Here is a 13,000-nt window from a genome sequence, read left to right on the forward strand (position 1 = left end):
ATACATCGATCCCCAAATGCACTCCCCGTCGACTCCAGAACTCCACCAGAGCAAGCGGCTGTAGCGGAGTCAACGGGGGAGTTGCAGCAGTCGATCCCGCATCTTGAAGACGGGAGGTAAGTTGGAATAAGATACTTTGACTTCAGCTACGGTATTCCCGTAGCTGAAGTTGCGTATCTTACATCGACACCTCCCCCAGTGTAGACCAGGCCCAAGTTCTAACCTTAGCTGTAACTTCACAGTGCTGGCTCTTCAGCTGTTTTTAGAGCATTAGCGCACACCCCATTAGTCCGAGTGTATCAGCCCGGGCTGGGAAGCTCACTCCAAAATGCTATGTAGATATACCCCGAGAGGGAGGGCTTTATGAGAGCCTACTCAGAACAGTCAATTGCTTTCTTAGAACTTTCTTATTTTGAATTATCTTTGACTTGCCTTGCCCAAATATTGGAGGCCCGACTGCCACGTTTGAGACATAAGAAACAAGTTGATATAAGCAAGTGAGGCATTCTGCAGGCAGCTCACGCAGATGTTGAATAGCATTCACACAGCAGTTTCTACAGAGGTGCCTGTCACTGCCTGCCTAGATGCTGAGGAAGCTCTTAATTTGGTTGAGCATGTTTGCTGTAATAAAAATATTTAAATTTGGTGATTGCTTCCTGGCAAAAAGGAGGTTTCTGTACACTTGCCCAGTGGCTTCTCTGTTAACAAATGGAACATGTTTGCCAAAGATACGACTTGCTAGACATACCCACCAGAGTTATCCACTATGTCCACTCTTGCTTTTGCATGCAATAGAGACACTTGCTGGCAAAATTCATGCTCACCAAGAGCTAGACGGGTAGTTTGCAATCTGGCTCATGTTTCAGGAGTAACACAGCGTTGTGCTGCCCTGCTGGGTGATTGTGACTTGGAGAGTTGCAATATCCTCCCAGTCTTCCCACTACTCTGGGGAGGGAGTAAAGCCAGAGAGGTCTATATATGTCACAGTGTGTGCTCTCCAAATCCTGGTGTAACTATGCTGCCCATCCTGCCCCTTCCTGCCAATATGGATGGCGGGGGCGGGCAGGGTTGTAGCGGGTCTGTGGAGTTTGCTTTCCCTTTGCACAGGAAGTGGTGGTATAGAGCACCAGTGCAGGGGAATAAAGGATAATCTCTACTCTCTTGTGCCAGCATGCAGGACTAGCTGTGTTCTGGCCCCGTAAGGTATCCATCTGTGTAGACAACATAGGGTCTGATCCAATGCCCACTGAAATCAATAGAACAATTCTGTTCCACATTTGTACAACACCTAGTACAATGGATACCAGTCCATAATTAGGGCTCTTGGTGCTATGATAATACAAATAATAAACAATAATAATAAATTCCTATTTACTTCAGTGAGTGCCCATAATGCTCATCCTCAAAAACCTGGAGCTTCTGTTTCTAACTTTCTGGAAGTAATTAACATTTTTGCTCTATTCTCAGGGTTTAAAATTAACTGGAAAAGTTGAGGGTGATGCTGCTCTCTCAATATTGTCTCAGAACTACTTTTTCCAACTGGGAATTTGTTTAGTGCCAAAAATAAGCAAAACATTTGGTTATCTAGATCACTGCTGATGTAAAGGACATGATTTTCAGAAACTTATCTGCCTACAGTAATGAGTGGTATCAGAAATGATTTAGAGAGATGAAACAATAATTTTTTCCCACAGTGAAACAAGTAACTCCTGTAAAATAATTTATGCTGCTCAAGTTAATTTATTGTTGTCTGTGATACCACTGAATGTACACAATGCTTTTTTAAGAACAATGATAGGGACAGATCATTTACACTGGTTGGTACCTTACTCCTTCAGGAGTCCCTTGAAATCAATAGACCCAGTTGTGGAGTTAGGTACCACTCAGCATGAGTAAGGGTACGAAAAGCTGACCATCTGTCTGTGGGCTTGAATAAAGCATTGTATATATCAGGGATCGGCAACTTTTATCATGCGGCTCGCCAGGGTAAGCGCTCTGGTGGGCCGGGCCGGTTTGTCCGCAGGTTCGGCCAATTGTGTCTCCCACTGGCGGCAGTTCACCACTCCAGGCCAATGGGAGCTGCGGGAAGCAGCATGGGCCAAGGGATGTGCTGGCTGCCACTTCCCACAGCCCCCGTTGGCCTGGAGCGGCAAACTGTGGCCAGTGGGAGCCGTGATTGGCCGAACCTGCAGGTGCAGCAGGTAAACAAACCAGCTTGGCCCACCGGGGGCTTACTCTGGCGAGCCGCATGCCAGAGGTTGCCGATCCCTGGTATATATGTTTCCACAAATTAAAGAGAATAAAAAGCTAGTGCAAATGAATAAACACGCCCCTGTGGTGTGTGGAACCCAGGCGTTATGGTCACAGTTCTGGAATTGGACGTATCCGGCTGCACATTCGTGTCCACAGGAAGCCCATTGACTTTTGTGGGGTTCTGCATAGGCACAAGGGTGTCTGCCGCCTGCATAGATCCAGTTGCAGGGCTGGGGCCCAAGTGTGATATTACGGGGAGGTGCCTTTAAGGACTGAGCTTCCCAGACAGTGAGTCTGAGGAGGTGCTATGAAACTCTTGTTATGCACAGCCAGTTGGAACCAGACACAGAATAAAGCATCTTAAGCACTGAGGGATCACTGAACAACACACTAAGAACCTGACAGTGTACCTGACTATAAACAAAACTAACGACTCTATTCATTTTCATCACCGAGGCAAAAAGTAACCAAAAAGTGGAAGTAGGAACAAATATTAAAATTAGTTAATTTTGTAAATTTGTTAGTACTCTGTGGTGTTATTAGCAACATTGGTAACGAATTCAATTTGATGCTTAAATTGACTGTATCCCTTTAACTTTCAGATTTAAAGATAAATTCTTGAATGTTTCAGAATATAAACTAGTTAAAAGGTAGTTTAACGAAAATGTGAAAATACATGAAAGACAGAAGGCTTAGGACATGAAGGAAATGTAATTCCAGCTTTGAGTATGTCATAAATATAAAGGGAAGGGTAACAACCTTCCTGTATACAGTACTATAAAATCCCTCCTGGCCAGAGGCACCAAATCCTCTTACCTGTAAAGGGTTAAGAAGCTCAAGTACCTGGCAGGCACCTGACCCAAAGGACCAATAAGGGGACAAGATACTTTCAAATCTGGGCAGGGGACTTCTGTTCTGTCTGTTCCATGGGGCTTTGGCCAGAGCAAGATCAAAGAAACAAACAATCCAACTCCTATAGCGTTAGTAAGTATTTAGCAAGGAAATGTGTTAGATTTACTTTTATTTTGGCTTGTGAATTTTCTCTGTGCTGAGAGGAAGGGTATTCCTGGTTTTCTTTTTGTAACTTTAAAGTTTTGCCCAGAGTGAAACCCTCTGTGTTTTGAATCTGATTGCCTGTGAGATTATCTTCCATTCTAATCTTACAGAGGTACTCCTTTCACCTTTTTTCTTTAATTAAAATTCTTCTTTTAAGAACCTGATTGATTTTTCATTGTTTTAAGATCCAAGGGTTTGGTTGGATCTGTGTTCACCTGTACCAACTGGTGAGGATATAATCTCAAGCCTCCCCAGGAAAGGGGGTGTAGGGTCTTGGGGGATTATTCTCAAGCCTGCCCAGGAAAAGGTGTAGAGGTTTGGGGGGATATTTGGAGAAGGTAGGGCTCCAAGTAGCCCTTCCCAAATGTTTGTTTAAATCACTTGGTGGTGGCAGCATTACCTAATCCAAGGTACAGGGAAGGATTTGTGCTTTGTGGAGTTTTTAACCTAAGCTGGTAGAAATAAGCTTAGGGGGTCTTTCATGTGGGTCCCCATGTCTGTACTCTAGAGTTCAGAGTTGGGAGGGAACCCTGACAGCAATACATGAAAAGGATACTACTTTGGATAATTACATTGCCATTTACATCCCAAGTATCTGATAGTTGCTTTTCACCAAAATGGAATTTTGCTGGACTATACTTTTGACTAGGGATGTCAAGCGATTAAAAAAATTAATCATGATTAATTGCACTGTTAAACAATAATAGAATACCTTTTTATTTAAATATTTTTGAATATTTTCTACATTTTCAAATATATTGATTTCAATTACAACACATAATACAATGTGTACAGTGCTCACTTTATATTTATTTTTGATTACAAATATTTGCATTGTAAAAAACAAAAGAAATAGTATATTTCAATTCACCTAATACAAGTACTGTAGTGCAATCTCTTTATAATGAAAGTTGAACTTACAAATGTAGAAATATGTACAAAAAATAACTGCATTCAAAAATAAATCAATGTAAAACTTTAGAATCTACAAGTCAACTCAGTTCTACTTTAGCCAATCGCTCAGACAAACAAGTTTGGTTACAATTTTCAGGAGATAATGCAGCCTAAGTCTTGTTTACACTGTCACCTGAAAGTGAGAACAGGTGTTCGCATGGCACTGTTGTAGCTGGCATTGCAAGATATTTACATGCCAGATGCACTAAAGATTCATATGTCTCTTCCTGCTTCAACCACCATTCCAGTATACGTGCGTCCATTCTTATGATGGGTGTAATGGGTTGGATCACAGAACCCCCCCTTGGGAGCTGCCACCTGATGTGCCAAGATTACTTCTGCCTCTGCTTTCCTGCCCTGTCAGCTTTGGACTGCAGTGCCCTGCCTGGTTTGAGCTAGACTCTCTAGCCTGCTGCAAACCCAGACCCAGATCTGAATCATGTCCCCTAACAGCTGTAGGCTTACCTGAAAGCAGCTAACAGAAGTGTTCTTGTCTTTAACACCCAGATGCTTAACTCCCAATGGTGTCTAAACCCAAATAAATCCATTTTAACCTGTATAAAGCTTATACAGGATAAACTCATAAATTGTTTGCCCTCTATAACACTGATAGAGAGATATGCACAGTTGTTTGCTCCCCCCAGGTATTAATACATACTCTGAGTTAATTAGTAAGTAAAAAGTGATTTTATTAAATACAGAAAGTAGGATTTAAGTGGTTCCAGGTAGTGACAGACAGAACAAAGTAAGTCACCAAGCAAAGTAACATAAAACACACATATCTATGTAATCAAATTGAATACAGATAATCTCACCCTTAGAGATGCTTCAGTAAGTTTTTTCCTCAGACTGGACCAGGGCCGGCTCCAGTCACCAGCACAGCAAGCAGGTGCCTGGGGATGCCAACAGAAAGGGGCGGAGCATCCGGCTCTTCTGCGGCAATTTGGCGGCAGGTCCCCCAGTCCCTCTTGGAGGAAGGACCTGCTGCCAAATTGCCGCTGAAGAACCGTCGGTGGTAGAGCTGCCACCGATTGTGGATTTTTTTTTTCTTTTGCCACTTGGGGAGGCAAAAACGCTGGAGCCAGCCCTGGACTGGACACCCTCCAGGCCTGGGCACAATTCTTTCCCTTGGTACAGCTCCTGTTCCAGCTCCGGTGGTAGCTAGGGGATTCCTCATGGTGGCTGCCTCTTTGTTCTGTCCCACCCACTTATATATATATATCTTTTGCGTAAAGTGGGAATCCTTTGTCCCTTTGGGTTTCCACCCCTCCTCACTGGAAAAGCACAGATTAAAGATGGATTCCAGTTCAGGTGACATGATCACATGTCATTGTAAGACCCCAAGCCTTCATGCCTCCCAGCCTGACTCACAGGAAGGCTTGCCTGCAAATAAAGCCATCCACAGTCAATTGTCCTGGTTAATGGGAGTCATCAAGATTCCAAACCACCATTAATTTCCCCCACTTTGCATGATTACAATAGGCCCTCAGAGTTATATTTCTAGTTTTTGATACAAGAGTAATACATTTATAGAAATAGGATGAACACGCTTAGTAGATTATAAGCTTTGTAATGATACCTTACAAGAGACCTTTTGCATGAAGCATATTCCAGTTACATTCTATTCACTCATTAGCATATTTTTACAAAATCATATAGACTGCAACGTCACAAAGCAGAGCAGATCAACGCATATTCATTTTCATCATCTGAATCAGATGCCACCAGTAGAAAGTTGATTTTCTTTTTTGGTGGTTCAGGTTTTGTTGTTTTTGCATTGCAGTGTTGCTCTTTTAAGACTTCTGAAAGCATGCTCCCCACCTGGTCCCTCTCAGATTTTGGAAGGTACTTCAGGGCTTGGCTACACTAGAGAGTTGCAGCGCTGGTGAGGGGGTTACAGCGCTGCAACTTAGGATGTGGCCACACTTGCAAAGCATGGCCAGCGCTGCAACTCCCTGGTTGCAGCGCTGGCTGTACACCCGGTCGAGCCTCGGGTGTAGGGATTCCAGCGCTGGTGATCCAGCGCTGGTCAGCAAGTGTGGACGCCCACCAGCGCTTTTATTGACCTCCGGGGTATAAGGAGGTATCCCAGCATACCTTAGAAGCCTCTCTGGTAATCATGCACACTCCACTGCCCTGGGCTCAGCTGACCCCTCCTTTAAATGCGCCGGGAATTTTAAAAATCCCCTTCCTGTTTGCTCAGCTAGGTGTGGAGTGCAATCAATCATTCAATCAATCAGCGACCATGCCTCCACGCCCCAAACGAGCCCCAGCATGGAACAATGCAGAGCTGCAGGACCTCATCAGTGTTTGGGGTGAGGAAGCTGTGCAAGCACAGCTGCGCTCCAGAAGGAAAAATTATGATACCTATGGGCAGATATCGCAGTCCTTGCTGAGAAGGGGCCATGAACAGGACGCGTTGCAGTGCAGGATCAAAATAAAAGAGCTGAGGAGTGCTTACTGCAAAGCCCGTGAGGGAAATCGCCGCTCAGGAGCTGCCCCCACAACCTGCCGTTTTTACAAGGAGCTGGATGCCATACTTGGGTGTGACCCCACTGCCAATCCGAGGACCACGATGGAGAGTTCAGAGCAGGGAGAAGTGGGGGAGGGTGTTGAGGAAGCCGACAGTCAGGCTACTGGCATGGAGGGAGACACCCCGGAGTCCCAGTACACATGCAGCCAGGAGCTCTTCTCAAGCCAGGAGGAGGCTAGCCAGTCGCAGCAGCTGGAAGTTGCTGGTGAGGAAGAAACTGAGGAGCATGCTCGGGGTAAGCAGATGTTTATGTTTTGGGAGAGGAGGGTTTGGGTTATGGCTGCCTGCATGCATGCCTAAACGTGGAATAGCCCATTGATTTGCTCTATCACGTCTCTGTAATCTGCCTCGGTAATCTCTTGAAAAGTTGCAGCCAGAGCGTGGGCAATGTGCTTTCTCAAGTTTATAGGGAGAGCCACCGTGGTCCTTGTCCCGGTCAGGCTAACTCGTCCGATCCACTGTGCAGCGAGGGGTGGGGGGACCATGGCTGCACACAGGCAAGCTGCATAGGGGCCAGGGCAGAATCCACATTGCTGTAGAAGACCCTCCCTCTCTTCCCAGGTAACACACAGCAGTGATATATCTGGCAGTAGGAAACCCTGTTGAGAATTTAGGGATACTTGAGTGCAGGGCGCCAGGTTTGCGTTCCCCCCCCCAGCCCCGCGGTGCGTTCCGATCTCCACACCCCCTTCCCAGCAGGTAGCCAGCCCCGCGGTGCGCTCTGGTCTTCCCCCCCACCAGCAGGCATCCAGCCCCGCGGTGCACTCCGGTCTTCCCCCCCCTTCCCAGCACATAGACAGCCCCGCGGTGCGCTCCGGTCTCCCCACCCCCTTCCCAGCAGGCAGCCAGCCCCGTGGAGCCCTCCGGTATCCCCCCCCACTTGTTCCCAGCACGTAAACAGCCCCGCGGTGCGCTCCGGTCTTCCCCCCACCTCCCAGCAGGCATCCAGCCCTGTGGTGCGCTCCGGTCTCCCCACCCCCTTCCCAGCAGGCAGCCAGCCCCACGGAGCCCTCCAGTCTTCCCCCACCCCCCCCGTTCCCAGCACGTAAACAGCCCCGCGGTGCGCTCCGGTCTTCCCCCACCCTTCCCAGCAGGCAGCCAGCCCCGTGGTGCCCTCCGGTTTTTCCCCACCCTTCCCAGCAGGCAGCCAGCACAGCTGTGCGTTTCCCCCCCCTCACCAGCAGGCTGGCAGTTACGCGGACCGCCCCCCCCCCCGCCAGCAGCTCGCCACCTTCCTGTTCACTACTGTCCCCTGTGCAGGACACCAGCTACCTCCTGTACCCAGTGCAGATAAACCCCAGTGACCCATCGGTCAATTCCCTCTCCTGGGTGCACTCGGGGCAGAAACATTCACCCCATTGCTCGCCATGCCTTAGCTTCCCTGGCCTCTCTGTGTTATGTGAGGTATGTGGGAAGGATGCTACAAAAAGTCTAAAAACTCCTTCACTGTGTGATAATAAACAATGTAACCTCTGTATATTACATGTTTCTATCTATGTTTTTTTTAGTGACCTTGACTAATGCAGCCGGATCACCGGCCTCACGTCGGTTGCAGAACTTGAGAAAAAATCCCCGAAAATCAAAAGAAGAATTGATCAAAGCAGTTATGATTCACTACAACAGAGAAAGTAGGAAGACGCAGGAATGGAGAGAGAAAATGTATGAGTGGAGGCAAACAGAAAGCAGGAGAAAGGAATTGGCTATCAAAAAAACCTCAAAGCAGATGATAAGCCTCCTGGCTCGCCAAACTGAGTCTTTCGAGTCTCTCGTAGCCATGCAGGCAGATCTGTACCGTGGTAACCCACACCCCTCCCAAAGCTCTCTTTCTTGTTCCCCAGTATTTGCACAAAACACCTTTCTCCAGCAGCCAGTTTCTTATTACCCCCAGCTGCCCCCAACACCTGTACGATCACCTACCAGCCCGGATAACTATAATTCTTACCCTGTGCACTCCACCCCCATTACCCTGCAGCATAGTAATCCTGAAGTGCAGCAGACATTGAACAGTAATCAAAACAGGACATATTCAAACCTCTGAATGTACAGTCCACCACCCTAACCCCCCTGGCCTTTTATGTACTGTACTTTGAATAAAGGATTTTATGGCTTTTACAATACATTTTATTATTGCAGGAAGTGGTAAATATTGTATCCCAAGGTAGAACAAAGCACAGCAAAGGCACCAAACATTACTGTTGGCTCTCAGCATCAAATTGCTCCCTTAAAGCATCCCTAATCCTTGAAGCCCTTTCCTGGGCCTCCCTAGTAGCCCTGCTCTCTGGTTGTGCAAATTCATCCTCTAGGCGTCGAACCTCAGAGGTCCATTCCTCACTGAATCTTTCACCCTTCCCTTCACAAATATTATGGAGGGTACAGCACGCGGATATAACAGCAGAGATGCTGCTTTCCCCCAAATCTAGCTTCCCACAAAGACACCTCCAGCGGGCTTTCAAATGGCCAAAAGCACACTCCACAGTCATTCTGCACCAGCTCAGCCTGTAGTTGAACTGGTCCTTGCTCCTGTCAAGCTTCCCTGTATACAGTTTCATGAGCCATGGCATTAAGGGGTAAGCGGGGTCTCCAAGGATCACAGTGGGCATTTCGACATCACCTACTGTGATTTGCGGTCTGGGAAAAAAGTCCCGGCCCTCAGCCTCCTGAACAGGGAACTGTTCCGAAAGATGCGTGCATCGTGCACCTTTCCAGGCCATCTTGAGTAAATGTCAGTGAAACGCCCACGGTGATCCACAAGCGTTTGCAGAACCACAGAGAAATACCCCTTGCGATTAACGTACCCTGATGCCAGGTGGGGTGGTGACAGAATAGGAATATGCGTCCCATCTATTGCCCCTCCACAGTTAGGGAAACCCATTTCTGCAAAGCCATCCACAATGTCCTGCACGTTCCCCAGAGTCACAGTTCTTCTTAGCAGGGTGCGATTAATGGCTGTGCAAACTTGCATTAGCACCATTCCAACGGTGGACTTTCCCACTCCAAACTGGTTCGCCACCGATCGGTAGCTTCTGGAGTTGCCAGCTTCCAGATTGCAATAGCCACCCGCTTCTCCACTGGCAGGGCAGCTCTCAATCTCGTGTCCCTGCGCCGCAGGGTAGGGGCGAGCTCAGCACACAGTGCCATGAAAGTGGCTTTTCTCATCCGAAAGTTCTGCAGCCACTGCTTGTCATCCCAGGCTTGCAGGACAATGTGATCCCACCACTCAGTGCTGGTTTCCCGAGCCCAAAGGCGCCGTTCCACGGTGCTGAGCATGTCTGTTACTGCCACAAGCAATTGAGTGTCTTGAGCGTCAGGCGTTTCAATATCATCGTCTGACTCCTCACTGTCACTTTGCAGCTGAAGGAATAGCTCCACTGCCATGCGTGATGTGCTGGCAACATTCATCAGCAAGGTCCTCAGCAGCTCAGGCTCTGTTTGTAACAGAAATCTCAGAAATCGCGCTGCAGACTCACAATGCCGCCAAACTGCTCGGAATGTGTAGCAAAGCACCACGGGGCGTTGGAACAGGAAGCGGAAAGACCCGCACACTTCCTTCCCCTTCCCACAAGCCACAGCGCCAAAATGGGATGAAGTGCTCTGTGGGATAGCTGCCCACAATGCACCACTCCCAACAGCGCTGCAAGTGCTGTAAATGTGGCCACACTGCAGCGCTGGTAGCTGTCAGTGTGGCCACACTGCAGCGCTGGCCCTACACAGCTGTACGAACACAGATGTAACTACCAGCGCTGCAAAACTGTAAGTGTAGCCATACCCTCAGATTCTTAAACCTTGGGTCGAGTGCTATATCTATCCTTAGAAATCTCACATTGGTACCTTCTTCGCGTTTTGTCAAATCTACTGTGAAAGTGTTCTTAAAACGAACAACGTGCTGGGTCATCATCTGAGACTGCTATAATATGAAATATATGCAGAATGTGGGCAAAATAGAACAGGAGACATACAATTCTCCCCCAAGGAGTTCAGTCACAAATTTAATTAACACATTATTTTTTTAAGAAGCATCATCGGCATGGAAGCATGACCTCTGGAATGGTGACCAAAGCATGAAGGGGCATATGAATGTTTAGCATATCTAATACCTTGTAATGCCAGCAACAAAAGTGCAGTGCAAACACCAGTTCTCACTTTCAGGTGACATTGTAAATAAGAAGCAGTCAGCAGTATCTACCGTAAATGTAAACAAACTTGTTTGTCTTAGCAATTGGCTGAACAAGAAGTAAGACTGAATGGACTTGTAGGCTCTAAAGTTTTACATTGTTTTGTTTTTGATTGCAGTTATGTAACAAAAAAAATCTACATTTGTAAGTTATACTTTGTTTATCATTTTTACAGTGCAAATGTTTGTAATAAAAATAATAATATAAAGGGAGCACTGTGCATTTTGTATTTTGTGTTGTAACAGAAATCAATATATTTGAAAATGTATTAAACATTTTTGGATGTTTTTCTACATTTCAATTGGTATTTTATTGTTTAACAGTGTGATTAATCATGATTAAGTGATTAAGTGCAGCTGGAGACCGGAGATACCATGTGGACGAGACTACCTGATGTTCTCTTCATGCCCGAGGGGCTGAAGCCTCCTACCGGAAACACTCTCAGGAATCCAGGTTCGAGGATGTCTCTGGGGAGCCCCGTCCTAGGAACAAAACCAGGATGGAACAATGATGGAGACATCTCTGTCCCAGAGCTGGGAGCCAGGGACAGGGGAAGCTCCCAGCCAAGCTATGCATCGGGGATCCCATTTCTCCCCCAAGAAACCCACACGCCCCAAGGAGTAAATGGCTTTTACCTCCATGAGGGAGCAGGCTCTTCCATCTCAGCCTCTTTGAGACCCAGCACTGCTTGGTTTGATGGGGTGAAGTGACCTGTCCCCACTGCCCCCTGAGGAGACTCAGCTGCAGGATGCGCCCATCTGGGAGGTTGTGCCAGATCTCAGGGCCTGGAAAAGAGCTGGGAAGGAGGCTCCTATTCATTTTACACTCTGAGACCCCATAGGAGGGTCAAGAGGAGAATAAAGGGCAAGAGGTGAAGCTAGCCCTGAGTCTTTGTCCCATCCCCACCTCCTCAAAAGTGGAGCTTTCTGAGCTTCAGTGTGGCTAGGAGCTCTGGCCCTGACACAAAGGCCATTCTGCACCACATGGGGCAGAGAGAGCTCTGCCTGGGAGCAGGGGGATGGGATGGGGGTGAGGCCAAGGAAAGGAGGGAGGGGAATGGGAGTGAGGGAAAGAGCTCCTGTCCCAGATGAAGGAAATTGAGGGGCAGAGGGAGGGACCCTGCTCCACAGAGAGGGGAGAGCGTTTCTGTGAGTGCCAGGGGGCCCCATTTTAGAGCAGTACCTGCAGCAGGGAGCGGGAGTTCCTGGACTCTTCAGAGGCACAGCTTCTGCAGTGCCTCAGGGACCTCGTGCAAGTGCCGGATGATGCGGAGCTGGTGCATCACGTTGGCCGTGACGTCCTCCTGCTGCAGGGGAATGAGAACCTGTCAGGGACTCAAACGCCCGCAAGGAATCAGGGGGAATTAAGGGCACCTGGACCCAGCAGCATTTCTGCCCAGCACCTGCCAACCTCTGAGGGATGGATTCACCCCCAGGATGGAGTCTTGTCATCCATCTAGTGAGCTCCAGTGCCAACCCCCCTCCTTGTAGGGTGAGCTCTTGCCACCTCTGCCTCAATGCCCCTGACAGCTGTTCCACCTCCAATCCACAGCTCAAGTTCTCAGAACCCTCTCCTCCACCCTGTGGTGCGGCTTGGCCACAGTTTGTCCCTCAGTGGGGCATCCCACCACCTTGCTCTAGTTCACCAGCCGATGGGGAACAGCGCACACTCGGTTAGAAGCTCAGGCCCTTGGAGCGGGGGCTAAGTCAATAGTCAAAGGGCAGCCCAGGCCCTAGGTCAGGATGGGGCAGCCAGCAAACAGGCAGAGACTCAAGCCCTTAGGCAGGGGCTGAGTCAGCAGTTCTACAACAGCCCTGCCCCTAGGTCAGGGCGGGGCAGCAGGCAAATGGTCAGGGACTCAGGCCTTTCATCAGGGGCTGAGTCAATAGTTCAATATCAGCCTAGGCCCTGGGTCAGGGCGGGGCAACAAGCAAATAGTCAAGGACTCAGGCCCTTGGGCAGGGGCTGAGTCAATAGTCAGTTAGCAGGAGGTCCTAGCCTCTCCAGGCCAGGGAAAAGGGGGAGTCTTCCA

The 13,000-nt window shown here is 48.3% G+C and overlaps 1 protein-coding gene across 1 annotated transcript; it reads left to right on the forward strand.

The window, feature by feature from the left end:
* The first annotated feature begins 6,904 nt into the window (after positions 1-6,904).
* LOC127044645 (uncharacterized) lies at positions 6,905-8,892 on the forward strand. The gene is made up of 2 exons (XM_050939728.1): positions 6,905-7,031; positions 8,305-8,892. The coding sequence occupies exons 1-2, from the start codon at positions 6,905-6,907 to the stop codon at positions 8,832-8,834; spliced, it is 657 nt and encodes a 218-aa protein (XP_050795685.1). The 3' UTR covers positions 8,835-8,892.
* Positions 8,893-13,000: the final 4,108 nt, after the last annotated feature.

The sequence above is a fragment of the Gopherus flavomarginatus genome, chromosome 2 (genome assembly GCF_025201925.1).
Source record: "Gopherus flavomarginatus isolate rGopFla2 chromosome 2, rGopFla2.mat.asm, whole genome shotgun sequence".
In the NCBI taxonomy this organism is placed as follows: domain Eukaryota; kingdom Metazoa; phylum Chordata; order Testudines; family Testudinidae; genus Gopherus; species Gopherus flavomarginatus.

What these genes read in the sequence shown, in the direction of transcription:
- LOC127044645 (XM_050939728.1), top strand. Translation starts at nt 6,905, where the DNA reads ATGGAGGGAGACACCCCGGAGTCCCAGTACACATGCAGCCAGGAGCTC. An exon ending in AACTGAGGAGCATGCTCGGG is followed by an intron (nt 7,032 to 8,304) that starts GTAAGCAGATGT and finishes TGTTTTTTTTAG; the next exon opens with TGACCTTGACTAATGCAGCC.